Here is a 21,288-nt window from a genome sequence, read left to right on the forward strand (position 1 = left end):
GTGAGACGGTAGTTGACTGTTTAGCATGTCCGCCTCACAGGTGCAGAGGTCATGAGTTCGATTCCGGCCGCAGTCTTCCTCTGTGGAGAGTGCATGTTGTCCACGTGCCTGCTTGGGTTTTCTCTGATTACTCCGGTTTCCTCCCACATGCCAAAAACAAATATGGCAGGTTGACTGGGCACTCGAAATTGTCCCTTGGTGTGACTGTGGACAGGAATGGTTGTGTATCTCTGTGTGCCCTGCGATTGGCTGGCAACCAGTTCAGGGTGTACCCCGCTGACTGCTCAAAGACAGCTAGGGTAGGCTCCAGCATGGCCACGATCCTCATGAGGATAAAGCGGATTACAAAATGGATGGATAGCTGGAATAAATTCTAAAAACAATTCTCCATACGTAATGTGCTGCGAATGTTGCTATTTTTCTTTTGAATATACACAAACACGTCAACATTGTAATGGTTGAAGCATCTTTGAGTGTAAAGAAAAGCTCTGTACAACGCATATGACTATCATGAACAAAAGGGAAAATGAAGGACTGAGAGTGTCTTTTTCAGTTGATTTTGAAATAAAACTTTAATGACAGGTATATATACTTTATATGTATACTGTATGCATATAGGGTGGACTTGCAACATTCACATACACATTGTAATATAAAATAATCAAAATCATGATTAAACATCGCATCAGTATTTGTTTTTCACCAACAGACTTAAAACAGAAAGTATATGTGATGGTTTGGAGGTATTTTGCATACGCATAAAGAGGAATATGGACAAAGTGGAATGTTTTAGTGCCTTCAGTGTATTTACGAGTCTTTAAGCTGCAATTACAAGCATATTTTATAGCCACTTTTGTTTTCTTGCAAGACAGTATGATTTTTGCCTGCCGTTCATCTTTGTTGTATTCCTGCTATAATAACATCTACAGTCTGACAGATTTACAATTAACAGCTTTCAGAGCACAATCAGTAGCTATTAGTACATGTTTCTAGACGTAATGCACATGTGCTCGCTCACATATGCACCAGCAATCTCAATGTGATGTTTATAACTAAACAAATACAAGATGCTGTGATCAATCAAGTGCTTTTCTCGTGATGTTAAGGGACCGATTCGGAGTGGTGAATACAAATGATTTAGGCAATACGCAAAATGGGATTCGTATGTGTCACATTAAAATTGGTTTGAACAAATGTAGGTGAATAAAATACATGAGAAATACAACGCCTGCGTGATGAATAGAAGTAGCGGTGGGTTGGAAGTGACCCACAATTAATAAATCTGTCTTTACTGGGTTGGAAAATGGCTTTGTTACTGACTGGTTTTGAAAAGACCTGCAGTGAACACCACCCAACTGTTTCTGTATTCTACGCAAAGATATATTTCACAGCAATATTTCATTAAGGTTTGGCGCTAATCCACTCAAGTTTCTACTTTTTCTTTCTGTTTCTTGCTCTTTTTCAGGAATGAAGGCGGCTTGAACTTCTTCTTCTTTTTGGACGGGGACTTGGATGGCGAACCTTCTGGTGTGCCACCCTGTGGTTTGGCAGGCAGAGCAGCAGGTGTGGAGGTGTCGTTAGTTGAAAGAGCCTTTATCCCTTTCTCGAGCTCTTCAGCCTGCTTCTCCTCTTCACCTTCGTTCTGTATGACTGCTGAAGCCGTCTTTGCGTCTCCTGCGCCGGGAATTGTCATAAAATGCAAACAGAATGGCACAACATTTTAGTAGTCAGGCACAAAGTCTCGAATGTTTTTGGAGCCGCAAAGCCAAATGGCATCCAAGTACCGTACATCTTATCAGTGCAGATGGGCATGCGCACTTCGTGAGATGTGTGTGGTTTCTGTACTTACTAGTGAGACAAGACCAAAGCACCAGAGGTGTGCCCTATGAATCAATTGCGGAGTAACACAGAAAAGGACAGACAGACACAAAGGGACACAGGTACAGGAGATACGGTGGGTACAGGGACAAATGGATCTGTATCAACACTGATGACTGAGGTAACAAAACATTTTGACTTGAGACACATGTAAACCTGCAAGCCACCGTTGATTGGCTTCAGATGCCATGTAGGCTTGTTTAAAGCTAGCCAAAATGTTCTTTTAGACAAAACAGACAACAGCTAAAACTTGACACCCAATGTGACCCCCTTCAGCTGTGGAAGATACTGTATGTGGGACAGCCACAGATGTAACAATTGTCACAGCAGTAACGATCGATTGAAGAAAATAAAATGTTTACAACATGGTTACGGGGAAGCACTGTTGTAACTGTAACTGTTGCAGCAATGGCTGTTTGAAAGTGCTCTATAAATACAGTTGAGTTGAGTTGAGTTGAGTAAGTATTTTAAAAAAGCTCTATATTTTAGTCGCTTATTTTGAATCTAGACCAGGGGTGTCAAACTCATTTCACATTGTGAGTCACACACAGCCTCGGTAAATGTCAAGTGGGCTAGACCATTAAAAATTTCCATACTGTGCTATTCATAACCAAAGTAACATGTCTTTCCTTTGTTTTGGCCTAAAGAAGCACACGAATATTTGGAAAATGCTTAAATTTAATGAACAATTTTTTTTCAAAACATTTCATGAAGCACCTTAGATTTCCTTAGACAAATGTGCAATTTACTTTTATCATTCACATATATGCATTGCAACTCATCCCACTGATTGTAGAAAGGCACAAAACCTTAACAAGTAATATGGTATTGAAAAATATAGTAATGCATTTTAAGATTAAATGAGATTTATAAAGAAAGGAATTTTAAACCATTTACACATGTGCATATAAAATCTAAATTTAATCCCTGCCCACACCTTAAAAACTAAGGAGAGTGCTATTAAATGTGTAATGAATAAAGTATTCACATGTCCTTGATAGCGTCTGCTGTGTTGGGTCTGTCTCAGTGACAGACTGAGACTGCTGTTGTCTTCTTCTCTGATCAAAACAATGTTGTCTTCTACTCTGATCAAAACAGTATGTCCCCCTAGCGGATACTCCACGAATTGCACCTTATTAAGAATATTCATTCCGTGTCTTTTATGTATTTTTTTCACTTTAATGATCCTGCGGGCCTGATTGAACCTCCTGGGGGCCGTTTCCGGCCCGCAGGCCATATGTTTGACACCACTAATCTAGACTGAGGTTTATCATATGTTCTGTTGGGTGTAGTCACCTTTTTGAGTCAAGGCAGTAGCTGCCCCCTGTACTGTAGATGATACTTTTTTAGTATTACATATTATTAGGGGGGAAAAAATGTCGAACATGTTATGCATGTGGCCACCATCACATCACAAGGTCACCAATACTGTATTTGAGAATGAATTATTTATGAATTGTCTACATCGTCACATTTAGAATAGTGGTCCCTGTTTTTGTTTTTTCTTCCTTCCTCTTTCTACCTACATTCTTGCTGCTGGAGGCTGTAAATTTCCCCAGTGTGGGACAAATAAAGGATATCTTATCTTATCTTATTGCATATGTATCTTGACAGCCAATTCAATGTGTACTGCAAATGCTTATGTTATACTTGGATATCAACTTGTAGGTAGTTAGATCAAATTCTACAGAGGTGGTGGTGACTACTATGAGGAGTAACATGGCCATCAGGGACCATTTGAAGCAAGACAGGGTAAAAGCAGAAGAGCAGAGTCGATCAGAATTGTTCATGGGAGACTGCAGCAGGCAGCTGGGTCACATAGCCAAAGTGCATGGCATGCAGGGCAGGCAGTGAGTGCACCTCAAAAGCCTCACCTGAAAGGGTGGGGTGATTGGGCAGAGGGCCCTTTGTGGGGGAGCTAGCAGGGGAAGAGTCATTTGCCACCTCCTCCCCTACTTACACAAAGCACAGAACAACATACTGACAGACTGAGACAATTCCTCAGCTGCGCAGAAATTGTAGCTGTGAGGCAAAGAAAAGCAGACGCCCATGATGATTGTTGTGCAAGGATGGGCATATCAATACTGTGGTTTCGATATATTGATACTCAGATGTGTTGGGCATAGTTTTCCTCAATATTTACTTATGAATTTGAATTGGGGGTGAATGGTTCACTTTCAACTGTTCAGTTACACTGCCACACATAGTGTGTATGGTTCTAGCCCGTGTCATGTTGACAAGGAAAGTTGAGACATGCCGTCAAATGTACGACTCTGACAGAGCCAGCACAGAGTGAGCTCGGGGAATGGCGAAACCAAAGCGTGATATGCTATTATCTTACACCACTCAATGAAGTTGTCGTGGTGTAAGATAATAGAGTTTCACAATATGTTCAAACATCTGAAGGCCACACCCCACAGCCACAATGATCTTGAAAAGACAAGCTGCACCAAGCTTGACCCAAATAGAAAGCTTGCAAAAAGGCTAAGTGTATGCAGTTACACAGCACCTTGCGTTGTGTTGCGTTAATCCTTAATTCATAGTTCATAATCACAATCTGATTTTACCACAACACAAACGTTTTTACAGTTAATTCCCAATGGTAATCATCATAGAAATTAACATTTTTCCAGTCCGTCATTTGTCAGTGGCCTGGGCACCCGATATTTTTTCAAGCACAAGCAAAACTGTGATTGTCAGTCCTTCATTGTCATTTCGGTGGCTCGGCGTCAGAAAACAGGTGAGCCGTGATTGGTTGTTACCCGAGCCCTGAGCAACTGTGATGTCATTTTCACCCAACAGAAAATGGCATAATGGCCGCCCCTGAGATGCATAAAAATGGGTGGATTTTAATGCTTAACTAATATTCCGCAAAGACAATATCAATCAGAATGCCATTTTTTTTAACTAGTGGACGCGCAGAGAACAGCGCAGAGGATATTTCTGGCAACATGATCATCACACCAAGGGCCAATGACAAAGATGACCGAGAGGTATGAGCAACGTTTTAGGCAGTGGAAATCTGGAGCAACACCCAGACGTCTAGATTCAGGGCAAGTTTCTTTCTCCTGGCCATAAGACTTTTCAATAACAATATATGGACTCAGACTGCAACCACCACCACCCACCACACCACACTCTTTCTCAAGATCTCCACAATACGACAAGTTTGTAATTAGTGGAATAATGCTGCTAAAATTATGTTGACGATACAATACAATCTCTACGTCACTTTATCTTCTTATTTCCATCCGTCCATCATCTGATCTGCTTATCTTCACGACGGTCGCGGTTGTGCTGGAGCCTATCCCAGCTGTCTTCGGAGGGTAGGTAAGTACCCCCTGAACTGGTCGCCAGCCAATCGCAGGGCACACATAGACGAACAACCATTTACATTCGCATACAACCAATGGAGAATTAAAGTGCTCAATCAACTTTCCATGCATATAATGTAGGAGGAAATAAGAGTACCCAATGAAAACCCCCACAGGCATGGGGACAACATAAACCCTCCACACAGGAAGGCAGGAGCCCAGATTCAAATCCAGGACCTCTGCACAGAAGAGGAAGTGCTAACTAATCGTCACCCGTGCTGCCTACGAATGTGTCTGTGTGCGCATGTGTAAATGTCGTTAAGTCAAGAAGAAGGGTGGAAAATCTTGTCTCAGTGTGCTTCGAATGATCAATAATAGAAGCTATCGTGGCGGCATGGTGGTTGACTGGTTAGCGCATCTACTTCAAAGTGCAGAGGTCCATGGTTTGATTCATTCCTGTGTGGAGTTTGCATGTTCACCACGTGCCTGTGTGGGTTTTTCTGGGTACTCCTGTTTCCTCCCACATTCCAAAAACATACATGGTAGGTGTATGAAACACTCTATATTGTCCCTAGGTGTGACTGACTGTTTGTTTATGTGTGCTCTGCGATTGCCTGGCAACCAGTTCAGAATCCAAAAAATAGGATAGCGCCCATCCCTTGTGTACCGACTTTGATGATGACTTGTTGGATATAAAGAACACTGTATAGAACAGATGTCAGGCAACAAAGACACAAAACACAAAGTTTGACATAAGGCAAAACATCTCACAGTGCCCAGACCAAAGCAAGATGAGCTTTAAATTTTGGAAAGTCCAGTACAGTGCATGTTTTCTCTGTGGTTTGCGTCCAAAAATAAGTTCAGTATGTTTGATTCGTTGAAGTCTTAACTTACCTGTAAAGTGTAAATGTCAGTGTGAATGGTTGTTTGAATACTACTGACATGTTGTCCCTCTGAATGATAGACTAAATCAGATGAGATAGAGTGAGCTGACAGTTCAACTACTAAAATGTTGCAATGTTTGCAAATATACCTTGCTGGTTTGGGCATCGTTATGCATTGTGAGAAAGTTAATTCGGCTGTAAATGACAATTTTAGCTCTAGAGCTGAATGGAGAACAAATGTCTTGTCTTCAAACGAGACAACGCATAAAACTTTGGTCAAGACTGGCTGGATGAAACCTACCATTGGCCCCAATGTCTCGTTTCTTCTGCACTTCCATGCGATAGTCCTCTAGTTCCTGGTCTGTCAGCTGATTAAAGGGGTTGGGGGTTTCGGGCTCTGGTGGTTCTTGGGGCGGAATGACCGGCGACTGATGGAAAGGACAAAAAGAAAATCACAGCTCCTACCTATAGAGAGGATTTGCAAGGAGAAACAGTTGTGTTCACGATAATAGCAGTTCTTTCCATTCAGTATTTTCATACATCAACCACGATAACCAAAAAGTAAGGGCGGGATGTGTTTATTAACCAAACAAATAATCGCGGCATCATACAAAAGTCTTTCAAATAACCATTGAAAGGAAAAAGGCTTGGAAGCAAATACGTAGATTTACTCAACATGTACAGTTATACTCCCTTAGGTTTATTTGAAGCGTAATGTTTCATCATCATCATCCTTAATTCCATCACCTTAGTGTCATTTCTTAACACCAACACTGTTGTATGCTGTACTTAATTCAGTTGATTGTTTTATTGAAATCTGTCAGTTTTGCACAGGCTTCATCCGAAAAAGTGTTGCCTTCTTTTACAAAAGCAATAAGAAGCAAGTTGTAACAACTCAAAACTAAATAAATAGATAAATAAAATAAACCAGGGAGGAAGCAGAAAGCATTTGACACTGTCTTACACTTAGTGAGGAGTTGCCTTTTGCTAATAATACAGTACATGTGTACTTGTTTTTGCAGTTACTTTAAGCATATTAAACTTCATTCATTCGTTCATTCATTTTCCGATCTGCTTTATCCTCACAAGGGTCGCGAGGGGTGCTGGAGCCTATCCCAGCTGTCTTTGGGCAGTAGGCGGGGAACCAGGGTTCCCACTCTTCCACTTGCTTTTTATCTATGGACCTTTTAAGGACTTTTGAGGGCTAATTTAGCCATTTTTAAGGACCTTTTCTCCATTCAGCAGGGGATTCACGTTTGATTTAATGAAGAGAAAGCCACATATCACTGAGCTGGTGTTCAAATCATTGCTGCCAAAAGAAGGGCACATCTTTATTTTTAGGGGCAATCAGCTAACCCTTTATTTGATATACTGTATGTCAAATTTTCATTTTCCTACTTGTCAGGTAGGAAAATGAAAAAAACGAATTCATTCTCAAATAAAGTACACTAAGAAATGTTTTAATATAGAAAATATAAAACTTCAATTTATTTTCGAATAAAAATAAAATTTTAAGGATTTTTAAATTTTATTTTAGGAGCTTTCCCTGAATATTAAGGACAATTAAGAACATAATTTTACAACTTCTTTTTTTAATGGATTTTAATGAACTTAAAAGACCCGTGGGAACCCTGGGGACACCCAGGACCGGTTGCCAGCCAATTGCAGGGCGCACACAGACGAACAACCATCCGCACTCACACTCACAACTAGGGACAATTTCGAGTGCTCAATCCGCCTGCCATGCATGTTTTTGGAATGTGGGAGGAAACCGGAGTACCCGGAGAAAATCCACGCAGGTCCGGGGAGAACATGCAAACTCCACACAGGGAGCTGGAATTGAACCCGGTACCTCTGCACTGTCAGGTCGACGCGCTAACCACTTGCCCACCGGGCCGCCCTCATGTTAAAGTTGCAAAGCTTTCAATGATCATTTATTAAACATGTTCAACTATAGCATAGAGCAAGACTACTAATGCAAACAAATAGTCAGCCCTTTCAACACACCTTTCATGACAATATCTAAAATGTTACGATGTGGCCTAATACGAATAATTAATTGCTGCTCATCCACAACATCTCAGCCTTGGAAATCTGCCATTTCATTACAACAAGTGATTGCAAGGTTTTGGCAAGTATTTGCAAGTATGCACGTGACGGCTCTTGAGCAATGGTAGTTGATTCGTACCACAATTATTTAGCATTATTAATCAATCACCATTGCAGAAAGTATCTAAAGGAAGCCAGCTAACGCTACCTCCATCACCTCAATGTCCCTGTATTACCCAAACGTTACAACTGCTTACTGGCAGTTACACTTTCCACCTCACTCTGTCTTGTGGTTTCGGAAGCCAGTGGAATGTTGTCAACCTGGGCTGGAATACTAGTAGCTCACAGTTGCAAGAAGCTGGTCAACCTCATGCAACTCAGATGTAAAGCAGTTCTCTCTGCGTGGTTGGCAATTTGACCTATTTATGCACAGCTGACTTTGGATGTATGTACAGTATGTATGTGTGTGTGTGTGTGTGTGTGTGTGTGTTTAGCACCTCTAGTAATGAGGATGTCAAGTTTATCAGTAATTATTTTCCTACATGCTTTGCTATGCAATGAAATAAAAGCATTTAAATGATTTTGAGCTTTACACACATCTTAAAGCCCACTGCTATTACTTTGAACATAACGGTATAGTATGTATAAAGACACTGCGTTTTACCGGAGGACTGTCATCCGTTACCACACTGGCGAGGACCTGAGACTGAGGCCCTGCTGTCTTCATGTCTTGACGATTCTGCTCACGGATCTAAGGTGGAAAAATAAAGCGAAACAAGTGTACTGTACTTGAACACCAGTGTTCACAGTCAGGTAGGTTACCTTGTTTCGTGTCTCGATGACTTCCCGAGGGTTAGTAAAAAGAGGCACAAACTGGTTTGGGTTTTCTATTTTGATTGCGGTACTGGCGCCTTGTGTCCCTTCTTCTGTCTTCATCCACTGAGGGAGAGAGACAACAGTTGGTTGACAAAACACCAAACCCTCTTTGCTATTTAATGAGATGACGGGCTTCCAAAGTGTACAGTATTCCATCTTCCTCTTGAAGATGCTTATTTTTTCTGCCACCAGAGGGCAGACTATGCAGCAAACTCAAAAATCGAGTTGAGGCCGTCTTCTCTGCATTGCAGGGATTTATTGAGGTGGGATGGAGGAAGTAAACAGTGTGGGAGAACTAGCTCCTCCCAATGGCATGAAACGGATGTCCAATTTCCTTTTTCCATCAATTCAACTATCCATTTTCAACATCACTTAGTCCTGTCGGCTGTGTGGAAACTGGAGTGCAGTGGTGTAGTGGGGATTTTTTAAGTGGGTGTACGCGATTCTGGGATGTTCTATATATACATACAGAACATCAATCATGGGCTACAACACCAGTTGAACTAACGTTAAATTTAATGTTTTACTACTCCAAAATAATCACAGGCCAAAGTTATTAAGCATAACTCGCATTAGAACAATGATCAACAAACATTTAAATAAAAATTGAATGTGGCATCGGGAGAAGTGGGTGGCCGGCGTACCCCCGCGTACCACGCCCACTACACCCCTGCTGGAGTGCATCCCATGAGCTGACCAAAACATAGAGGCAGGATAAAACCTGAACTCATCAATAATAAATCAGTGACAAGGAAAATAGATGGATATAAAGTCAACTATAAAAACCTCAATTGTACCAATCAGTGTAGCTTCACCCATTTTCATTTGTTTTCAGGAAACAAAAATAGCCCCGGCGATGGTTGCTCTGACAACAATAAGAAATACATTCCAGACCTTTGAAATGCTTTTACTAGACTTGTTGAAATTATGATATTAAGCATTAGCTGACTTTGGATGAGCGGTAATAAGAATACCAATGCTTCTTATTTCTATTGTGCTAAGATATTGTGGACACCTACTGTACAATGATTGCGATTGGGTTGCGCTCGGTCCAGGGCATGGGCGGGGTGGCCATCAGGAATATGTGGAAAAGATGTTCATTTTCCCAAAAGGCCAATGTATTCATGGGTCGGTCCTGGCCATCATGGCCAGACCCCTTCCCCCAGTCACCGATTGTTTTTGGGCATGTTACTGCCTCACCTGGTCACAGACTACATTTTGGCGCATGACGGCCCATCGACTGCAATTTGTCAAAGCATGATGCAAAGGTTGAGTGATTTTGAGAGGCACTGAGTCAGGATTCTGCTTCAACTGTGCAAGATCAGATCTTTGTCACAGCTGACCAACAACCTGACACAGCAATAATCCAATAAAAGCCTTATTTGGATAGTTTATGTCCAGCAAAAGACCACTGGTTCAAATATATGGTAGCATTCCCCAAACTAATCCCATTTTCAACACTACATCCTTACAGTGGAGCGTTGGTGTCCAGGACTGGTTAGCTCCTGGTTGACTTTCTGGTAGGTATTGGGAGTGTTGAGCCATCGAGTTCTCTCCTGCTGTTGGCGATGGGTAAAATGGTGCTGCTTGAGACCCAGAGGAACTCCATCATCATTGAACTGGTGAAAGGCTGTGGTGGTTGCAGGAACCTCTATATCCTTTCGTGTTTGTGACCGTGATCGTTCCAGCAGCAAAGGGAAACGGTAAGCATAACCTGTACGGTAACCCTGGAAGAGACCAAGTGGTAAACGTTAATACAGTGGAGGCTGAAGTTACAAAATTAATGAGTTCCATAACTTGAAATGTCCATAAATAAAAGTCATGTTTCTCATTGAAATGAATGTAAGCGCAATTAATCCGTTCAAGCCCCAAAACAAAGTTATACTTTTTTTTAAACAGTGGCCAGTTGAAAATAAATGTAATGCAAAATAGAAATAAGTTGAAACACACTACTAAAAAAGAATTGAAACACAAACTAGTATTCACCTATTTATTGCTTGTAAACTTTAACTAAGGAGAGGAGGAAAACTACAGCTCCTCCGGTGAAACTATATATTGTTTTTGTCTGGTTCTTTTCAAATTTATTGGTTGATTTTGGCATACCGATCAGGTAAACTTGGCTGTTTCTGTTGCCAAATAATCACCAGGTGGGACCCCATTTTTGCTACACATTGCTTTTTTTTTTTTTTACTGAGTTTTCTTTTTCTTTTTGCCTTGCTGATGCTATCACAAGCGAGCGTTTTCTGTCTACAGAAGGCAGCACTTCCTTGGAGTGGACACAGCAGCTTCTGGCATCTGTGATTGGGTGAATGTATTCTACATAAGTGGAATTCCACATCGCGACAACACGACTATTTTGACGTGATTCCACCGACATTAAACATTGCCTCTTAAGTAAATAGAGGCTACAATTCAATAAATTATAGGCTGTGGATAGTATTTTTTGATGAAAATGGACTCTATGCACGGCAGCTTGTTGCATATTTCTGGTGGGAAGATTCGGAGGTGGACAAGCTTCCAGTTTTAAGCCACCATACAATGTGGTATTTCTTGTGAAAAGTTTAACCGAACCTCTACTGGTCGTCAGATTCTATCCTGTGCTATTTTTAAAGCCCGCTACATTAACAGTAACTACCTCAAGACTGTATATCATGAGTTGAGCTAATTAATGGATGCCAGAAAGATTGACATACGGCCAACGTTTTTCTACCAGATGAGACAGGTTTAATGTGTCCAAAATGGTTCCTATTGTTCTACTGTCTTGGCCGCCACCACAGAGGAGGGCGGCTCTGCCTAGCTCATGTGACAATATGTGAGTCGGTGGACTTTACTGGATGTAAATAGATATGTGTGCCACAGAATAAATAAGAAAGCCAAGTAAGAGAAAGGTCACATCAATATGACGGTATACGGTACCGCATTTGTTTTCCCTCCTGTTCATTAGTTTGGTTTATGGAGGATAATTAACAGAACGACAAATTATAAGGGATGTCTGTAGTCTCATTTTCTGTACTATGGTAAATTTATTGCAAAATGTAATTAATTGCAGACGAAACCAGACAACTTTTTTTTTTTTTAGTGACTCACCAAATTATCTAGAGTCCTCATTAAGGCTTCAAACTCATGTTCTCCAATGCGGCTCTTTTGCATTGGGCCAAAGGTCGACCCGGCCCAGCCCACAGTGCCAGCATGATTGGGTTTATGGGTGGTCCGGTCAAGTAAAATCAGGTTCTGTTCACCACCGGCACTGCACAATGCCGATACCTGGCATACATCAAGTGAATTATCAAACTGAATAATTTGAAAATGCGGCCATGTAAAAGAGTACGTTTCAATAAGGTGTTTGTGTGCATGTACCTGGATTTGACAGGCAGCCTGAATGTGGTAGATTGCGTAGAAGGCCTCCTCCACAGATTCCCCCAGGGCCACTATGCCGTGATTTCTAAGCACCAGTACCTTCACATAATTGAAATCCATGATATAATCGGATTAAATGATGAAGAATTAGATGGCCATCCAAGTGCATCCAGAGGGCTTTCCTAAAAGCGCTCCTCTCGGAGCAGTGCTACATTCACTAATTAAGTATTCATTCTTTGCACCCATGAGGAAAGCACAACACCGCTGCTGAACAAACCACTATCATATAGGGGTGATCAACCTTTTGTAGTTTCCTAACCTTACAGGTGGGCCCAAGCCTCTTCTGAAGCTCCACACGGTCTTCCTCGACCTCCATTACTCCGTTGTATTCATAATAGGCCACATCCCCAACCAGGAGGGCTTCATTGGACAATGGCAGTAGGCCGCATTTCATAGCTGACACCTAAAGGCAGACAATGGTAGTGAAAACTCATAAAGAAGTATTGACATCAACATACTCTATGTTAGACAGCAAAGACGTTTTTGAGGGCAGGTCCTAAAGCAAAAAAAAGCACCCCTTATCAAAATATTACAACGATTAAGGAAAAAGAACTGTCGTATGTATTGGATTTGGGTATTAATGTGTTAACATAATCAAGAATAATACAAATATTAGCCAAGGAAGTGAAAGAAGCTACAGTGGATATAAAAGGTCTATGCAGCAATGGAAGACTTTCGAGATGCAAAAAATTAGACCAATATTAATCCTTTTAAATGCAAAACCATATCAGTTTTCCATTATTAGGAAAGAAAATATGAACTTCATTTGGGATTAATCAGAGGCACTTGAAATGGGGGCAGGTGGGTTGACTCGCATTCAAGGTGAGTTTGAGTGTGACAGTTTACCAACCTTGAACACAGCCACATCACATGTGTGCCTACACATTATCTGAGTTGTTTATTCTTACTTCCGAACTTGAAAATATGTTTTTTTTTTTCCTGGGGTCGCCACAGCGAGTCATCCTTTTCTATTGAAGTCTCTCTTCTCCATATTCTTTCTCTAAAATCAACAGCCCTTGTGTCTTCCCTGAATACAACTATTAAGCTTCTCTTAGGTCACCCTCTCGCCCTTTACTGCCAACTCCATATAGATAGATAGATAGATAGATAGATAGATAGATAGATAGATAGATAGATAGATAGATAGATAGATAGATAGATAGATAGATAGATAGATAGATACACACTTACACACACACTCACCGACCCACACACACATGCAACCTCATGAAACAAAACATTGGTTTAAATTTGATTGAGGACAATTACAAGAAGCCATTAATCACCACTTCCAAGGTGACTTACTGCTGCTGTGGCCGGTGTGTGGAGGTGAAGTAGGCATCGGGCATCCGGTCGGGCTGAATAGATGGCTGAGTGCAGGCTAAACTTGTCCGTGTCCACACCAAGGTTTGCATTGCCCTTCTCCACCATTTCACCCAAGATATTCACCTTTACCTGAAAATTATCCCACGGGTAGTATGCGCTTCACAGGTGACAACATCCACTCGGGATATCGGTACACAACTATGACACAACTAGTAAGACACCCTCTTAATCTTTAAAATGCATTCATCATAGTTTTAGTGTATTATTCAGACATTATTAAAATTTGAACACAACCTTTTAGCTTACCACACAACACTTGGTTGTTTGGATAGAAGGTGTAGTATTTTATATGTTTGCAACCAATATGTTGTCCCTTTATAAAGCAAAGAACCATTTTTGGGAACTTTAAGTTACGGTAACTTAATTTCTAAAATACATGCCCTTTCAGTCTTAAAGAGGAAATACTACTTTTTCATTTCTTTGTACACTTAGCCGAGTCGCTGGAATGCCTGCCTATCTATCAAGTGTATAACTGAACAAAGTCAATCTTTTATTAACTGCCTATGCCCGAAAAAATGAAAGTGAGCCAATCTGAATTTTGCCAATTTCAGGTAATTTACGCAGTGTCACCCACACAAAGTGTTTCAGTCCCAAGACTGAGTGGCGATCCAGCATTTCTGAACAACTTCTGGAGTCTACACAGAAGCACAATCATGTCAAACCCAAAAGGCAAGTAGAACTGGGGTGTTGGCTCAGAGTAGCTGTGGCAAATCATGTTATCAGCATTTGCTTAAGATCACTGCCACATTCGAATGTTCGGCAAAGTTGCTGACGTGGCAGTGGAGAATATTTCAGTTTGCCAATGTGTCTGCTGCATCCGCACACTTGATTTGCTGTCTTGGGAATGAAGTCATGCTTCTACAAGTGAATATGCAAATTAAGATTTTACATTGTCGATATGGGAGCCGACTTTTCTCCTCCGACATCGTGCCGCTTGAGAATAAGAAGCCGCTCACCTTCTCGCAACACCCTCAGCCTTCACCCGGTTGTCCTGGAAATAAAACTTGTATTCTGCACTGACCCCACCGTAGAAAAGGGTGGAGTGAGCAATGGCTTATTTGCATGAGGTAGGACCTCTGGCCATCCCCCAAAACAAGCTGATTTCAGCGAGCTACTTTAATTTGTGAAAAACTTTGCGCATCTCTTTTAAACTTGAACCATGTGTTATTTCCTGGTTAATCGGCAAAGAAAGATTAATAATAATAAAAAGGTAGGAGTTGAAATTAAAAATAAATCTAAGGACAGTAAACAGTTGTCATTGATCATTTATCAATACATTGCAATAAATATTAGCATTTAAAAGTAATTGAAAAGAAATGAAGTTTTTTTTGCAGCATAAGTTTTGAATTTTAGAATATTTCAATGAGGGTCCTGTAAGGGCAACTAAAAGGATCGTATCTGAACTACATTATGAGAAGTATGCATGGTTCTTGGAATAGCCTGCTACTAACCAGGCTTGATCCAGTAACCTCGCTGTAGGCCAGACCATCTTGTAGCACCAAGAAGTGTTCCTGTTCTTTGCTAACTCGCAGCTGTCAAAAAAGATAAGACACATCATGAATGACAATATCACTGAAAAACGGAGTCATGACAAACCACCGCGATTAGAAGTGTTTCAACGCAACAAAAATCAAACAAACAGTGAGACAGGTGTGACTGATCTGGGCCCAGCCATAGAGATCAAAAAGACGATGGACACTGGCAAGCTTGCAGCGCATCAGTCGTTCCCCTTTCACCATGCTGCCAGAATCCCAGCCTTGGAGGTCATTAATGGGGGTGACCATCATCATGTCTGGAAGGTGGACAAAAACATACACATTCAGACAAGGAGATGCTCTCAAACACAAGGCCACACGAGGATATATTGTGACTGTAGGTCTTGTCCTGAGATATTATGAGATAACGGGACCATACCAGATTTGAATCAGGGGCTCGGAGGATTGATGCCATTGTGACTAAAAAATTAAAAATCTTTAAACCAAAAATTTAAAAGCACTGTATTTTTTGCTTGTTTTTCTGTCGGCATGCCATGTAGCGAGCTACTATCTGATTCATGAAGAATGACATTAGGAACAGATGAACCAGACAAAAGAATGACTACATTGTGACATAACTCGTTGAAACCGAAAATAATTACCCAGCTCTACATTTTTATCTGAACTTCTTCCAGAATTTCGGAGAGGCTTTTCCTCATGACACAGCTATTTTGTGTGATTTTCCAATAATCTTCCGTTACATCGATTGGAAAGCTGCTGACATCTCTCTTTTATCCAGGATGTAATGATGGCTCAATACAACACGAGTGCCACACACATCATTCTGTTTTTATCATAATTTGTTTTCTTGTTTGAAGGGTTTCCAGTTTTTCATCCTTTTCTGTATGTTCCTGTATGTCACACAAAGATGAAGAACCAGCTCCATAAGAAATGTGGTGTAATATTTTTGGAGAAGCAAAACAAGCTATCCTGTTTATATATACATGTTTAATTTGTGATTATGTCAGATAGGCTGCGATAGCAATGGGACGGAGCCAGACAAAGAGTACAATTCCTGCAATGCAGTGGCTCTGGTAAAATGATCTTTAACTCATTCACTCCCAAAGACGTTTTTAAACGTCTTTTCAGACTTGGTCCAGAATACGCTGGTACTGAATGAGTTAACATTGTAAAAGCTATATTTTACTTACATACATCCTTGAATAAAAAGCGATCATTTTGCGTATTGAGTGCCTGACAATAACTATTTTGAAATCAATTCGCCCATATTAAAGGTAAGAGGACACAAAACAATCGATCCAGGACAACAACAGTTTGGAAAATTCTGGAATTTGCACTACGCACTCCATCATAATTTATACATACTAGATGGGGAGACTGGTAGGGTTGCAGGGGAGCCATGCAAGGCCATGTAGTCAGCCAATTGCCTGAGTGCCCAAAGGTTTGATGAGCTGCCACCCTTCTTCATCTGCTCCTGGATAAGCGCATCCAGCTCCTCCTTGAATGACTGCGCACATGCAAGAACATGTTCATGGGAAATACTGTAAATACAATGCTCTGCAGTTTTACGATCGAATTTCAAAATGTCTGAGTATTACAAACGATGCAACATCGGTTCTTTTACTTTGATATTCTACATGCAGAAGCGCCGCAATAGATACAGCTCAGTGAGGATGAAATAGAGTGTAGCATTTGTACTGCATCGGCACAAAAGTGATACTTGAGATCAAATTGATTTTCGGACAGAGTTACAACCTCATCATTTTATCCCACTCTTGCCATTTTTTTATTTGATTGGAGTTCTGTCGAGCAGACCGAACTCACCGGACTCTGAAGAAGGCTGGAGATGTGTTTCTTAAGATGCGACCCAGAGCCAGGAGTTGAATGCTGAGGTGATTGGAGGCCTTCGGGGACCCCATTGCTGGGGCTCCGCTGCACTGGGGTTTCAACTGGGGTCGGAGACTTGCTCATCTTCCCCACTTGCTGTGTCACAACCACGGCTTGGTCGAGGACAACTGACAAGCATATCATCGGAAAAATAACGACATTCATACATTACACGCCAGAGTGCAGGGAGTTCAATACATCCGTCCATTTCCCGAGTTGCAGTGTGTCCCAACTGACAAGGGTTAATGATCATCAGTCAATCACAGGGCTAAAACCGAGCAACTGTTGACACTCATACTCACACCGACAGGCAATTTAAAGTGTTCAGCTGATCTAACATACTATACACGGTTTTGAATTGTGGCAGGAAGCCAGAGTACCCCCTGAGTGTCATGAAATCTCCACACAGATAAGTGCTAACCCATTTGATACAAAAACAAATTGTTTACACTTTTCGGAATTTACACTGTTCCCCACTTCAGACATTGCAAGCTGATTTATGTTACCAAACCAAAATGAGACCGTATATCACTGGCAGAAGGAAGCATTGAGCACAAGTGGAATGAGTTCATATGCAGGCAGCGCCATCAGAAGCATTAACTCAAAGTAAAACTGCAGCTGAGCTTGATAATGGTAAAAAGAGAAAAGAATTACCTTCACGATCTTTAGAAAACTGGGGCCTCTTCTCAATTGTGTATTCACACACATACTCACATTTTTGCACGCATTGCTGCAGGGAGCAGATAAGGTCCCAAAACACCCCACACCCACGTTGACTTAATAACAGTACTCGCAGCATATCAGTACTGGTACATACAATAAGAGTAGACTGTGTATCCATAGAAAATTTTCTTTGAAAACCAAAGCTTACACATTATTGGGTGAGGAGAGTCTGACATTGCTCTAGTAATAACACTGCACTTGTTATTAATGGGACCATCACATTTGGCAGGAATGTATTATGATGCTTTGCTTGACATGCACATGCATGTTGCAACTGGACTGTAAATGGGTCTACCCAGAGTGGTTTTGGGAGCACCGACATCCATTGGAATAATTACCTAAAGTACTTCTATATTGATTTTCTCTGGCTCCACTTTCATTATGCTCGAACCAGAATGGACGTGAATATTGTATTGTGATTCTCACATTGTACTTCATATAATAACTCAATAATCATCAAAGCAAGGAAACAAAGCATTTTTAACATTATATTAAACATTGTCTGGAAAAAAAACATATTTACATCTGGATTGATCATTGGGTAGAAAGTCAAAAAGACCACCTATATATATATATATATATATATAAACTCGAGAAATACCAAGGGCTCAGAGAGGAGCTGGATAGACCCTGGAAGGTAAAGGTGACAGTCGTGCCTTTGGTGGTCGGAGCACTCGGGGCAGTGACCCCCAAACTAGATGAGTGGTTGCAACAGATCCCGGGAACAACATCGGACATCTCAGTCCAGAAAAGCGCAGTGCTGGGAACAGCAAGGATACTGCGCAGAACCCTCAAGCTTCCTGGCCTCTGGTAGAGGACCCGAGCTAAATGGAGGACGGGCACCACCCGAGGGGTGAGACGAGGAATTTTATATATATAGTAATGATAATACAACTGGCTGTTGACTTGTCTAGGGTAGACCCCGCTCAGCAGCAGTAGGTCCAGCTGAAGCGCAAAGTGCAATCTAACTGTGCGCATGGGTGGAGTTTTCTTTCTTTTGGTATTTTCATAGATGGGCACAGGGGCATTTGCAGCATCGTGGGAGTGAACACAGCCGATTTGTTTTCCATCCAATGGAAGTGGTTCTCCTCATTCCTTTTAAATTGAGCGCAATCGAGGCGCACGGTCTTTGACATTGCGGGAGCAAAAATAGATTCACTGGAGTCAGTGCAAAAAATCGAAGCGGGCAAATTATTTTTATAAGGAACTGCAAGCAGACTTCCATGGGTGGATGATCGCAGATCACGGCTATGAAATGGGCACTTGTAAACATTTGAAATGACTTGGATATTTAAAAAGTCACTGAAACTACAGCTGATCGTATCCTGTTTTCACTTACACTGTATATATACTGTAGAGTGTATTGGAATATTGTATATTCCAATTCACTGACATGGCAATGAAACCTCAATTCTGCAGTTATATCCTTGTTATAATGTCTGTTTTATTTACATCTTATTATACTGTGTCTTTTCACTTGTACTCTTCTTCCATAAATGTTTGATATCATTTTTGAATGGGAGTGGAACCTTGAAGAAGCCATTGAGGCTTCATTCATTCCTTGCACTGTTTGTAAATGACAAATACACAAACAAGCAAACACATTGGACTGGTTTTGTGCCAATTGCAGGGCACGCAAACCATTCACCCCCACATTCACACCTAAGAACAGTTAAACATCTTTGTTGAACCTAACATGTATGCTTTTGGAATGTGGGAGGAAACCATAGTACCTGAAGAAAACCCACACAAGCATGAGGAGAACATGCAAATTCCACGCAGAAAGACTGGAGTCCAAATTTGAACCCTCATCCTCTGAGGAGGATGTGCAAACCTTTCGATTCCGTTGCCTATCAGACAGATATTTTTAAAATTGTTGTAACATGCTATATATTGTAGAATCGATGTTTGATGAACTTCTCCAGTTGGACTGTATATAGGCCTGTGCTACACATGCAATCCGACAGGCATTGGTTCGATAGTCACGTGAACGCAGCTCTATGTATCAACAACATTTCACCGGTCAGGGAGTAAACAATATCGATAAAACACCCTCATCGTCAAACATTCCCTTGTGGGCTGCACGTTGCTTGGCTGCCTAGCAACACTCACACGCAACGCAACGCAGCATCAGCACCAGCCGAGCCAATGATGAGGCTAATGGACTCTTTCTTGCACTGTCTGGATGTGAAGGCCGACAGCCACGACACAGCGACTGCTGGTGTGCGCTGTTCGCCTTGTATCGTCAGGAAAATCAAATGCGTGACAAATACAAGGCATGCACGGGCGTGCGAGGTGTTCAAATGCGATTGCTCGTATACAACTAAACGATTTTGCGCCTGACATAAATAGAATATTTGATGTGAAAAAACAAAAGTGCATAAAATGCACAGAGGGGGGGGGGGGGGGGTTGGGGGGGGTCGATGCTTTTCAAGAGTGGGATTGTCATTTTTGTTGGAGCTTCTAATCAGCAGCGAAACGCACACACGCCATCTCGTGCACGGATAAGGGTGCATGCAGTGCAACGCCCAAATCTACACATCACTGAGATGTCGAATGCAAATAAAACGATTTGGAGATAGTGGACTGACCTCAGTGTTTTCCCACGACGCATCCACTGTGTGGCTGCAGAACACCAAATGACGACGTCAAAGCAGGCAGATGTGGTCAGCTGCAAATGTGTTTGCGACAGCTCCGTTTCTTTGTCAGAGCGTACGATGGCAAGTCAGTGGACCATGATGCTTTTCATTGCCGTCTGCGCCGTGGACCAGCCCACTGCCACGCCTGTTCCGTCTCACACCGTTACACAGCAACACCCAGTTTCAGGACAACATGCAAGGATTACTCCCGTGACGCCCATTTGGATTTCCAGCGCCGTGTATAAAAAGGTTGCCCGATAACATATTAAGGTCCGAGTAAGTCGAAACGGTCAGACGCCACCTTCTGTTTGGAATCGGAATGAAGAAGAGGTCACATTTCGAAGTGGGTGCAGTGCATTGCAAAGTATCATTGATCAAAAATGTGAATATTTTACAATAAGCGCAACTCTATACAAAAAGCCAATTAGTATAGTCCTGCGTTTTATACTCTTACCTCAACATTAATGCTGATTTGCAGTCTTTGTAATGGATATGAATACATTTTGAATGTGAGCCGAATACGTTTAATTTTTGTTAGTGACAGTCTGGCGGACCTCAGGATGTTTCACAAACGCGCTAAAAAGATTTCTTTTGTTCCTGTTATTGTTCAGTTGTTTTTTTTGGGGGGGGGGGGTTGTATTGTGATATTTATTGAAAACGCCTTACGGAATACGTTTTGTGAGGAGAAAGAGGAAACGGTACAGAAAAACAATTGATCCTGCTTCTGCAAGTCTCTTCA

At 41.5% G+C, this 21,288-nt stretch overlaps 1 protein-coding gene across 3 annotated transcripts; it reads right to left on the minus strand.

Annotated features, from left to right (window-relative positions):
* Nucleotides 1-553: 553 nt before the first annotated feature.
* add2 (adducin 2 (beta)) lies at nucleotides 554-20,668 on the minus strand. 3 transcript variants are annotated; one of them, XM_086111354.1, is made up of 15 exons: nucleotides 20,502-20,668; nucleotides 17,125-17,315; nucleotides 16,666-16,807; nucleotides 15,445-15,596; nucleotides 15,256-15,336; nucleotides 13,724-13,873; nucleotides 12,678-12,821; nucleotides 12,359-12,457; nucleotides 12,089-12,265; nucleotides 10,474-10,728; nucleotides 8,948-9,064; nucleotides 8,790-8,876; nucleotides 6,378-6,504; nucleotides 3,753-3,830; nucleotides 554-1,674 (listed from the first exon to the last, which is right to left on the minus strand). In XM_086111354.1, the coding sequence occupies exons 2-15, from the start codon at nucleotides 17,269-17,271 to the stop codon at nucleotides 1,424-1,426; spliced, it is 2,007 nt and encodes a 668-aa protein (XP_085967480.1). In that variant the 5' UTR covers nucleotides 17,272-17,315; nucleotides 20,502-20,668; the 3' UTR covers nucleotides 554-1,423. The 3 variants fall into 3 exon arrangements, with proteins under 3 accessions (XP_085967480.1, XP_085967476.1, XP_085967479.1); XM_086111350.1 differs by lacking the exon at nucleotides 20,502-20,668 and adding an exon at nucleotides 17,842-18,437; XM_086111353.1 differs by lacking the exons at nucleotides 3,753-3,830; nucleotides 20,502-20,668 and adding an exon at nucleotides 17,842-18,415.
* Nucleotides 20,669-21,288: the final 620 nt, after the last annotated feature.

The sequence above is a fragment of the Hippocampus guttulatus genome, chromosome 5 (assembly GCF_054856545.1).
Source record: "Hippocampus guttulatus isolate MCC_2025c chromosome 5, RoL_Hgut_1.0, whole genome shotgun sequence".
Lineage (NCBI taxonomy): Eukaryota > Metazoa > Chordata > Actinopteri > Syngnathiformes > Syngnathidae > Hippocampus > Hippocampus guttulatus.

Coding starts and splice junctions, on each gene's coding strand:
- add2 (XM_086111350.1), bottom strand. CDS start 18,028: ATGGATACACAGTCTACTCTTATTGTATGTACCAGTACTGATATGCTG. Junction 15,337..15,444: donor TCAGTCACACCTGTCTCACT/GTTTGTTTGATT, acceptor CTTTTTTGACAG/CTGCGAGTTAGCAAAGAACA. Junction 12,266..12,358: donor AGGCTGCCTGTCAAATCCAG/GTACATGCACAC, acceptor GATGTATGCCAG/GTATCGGCATTGTGCAGTGC.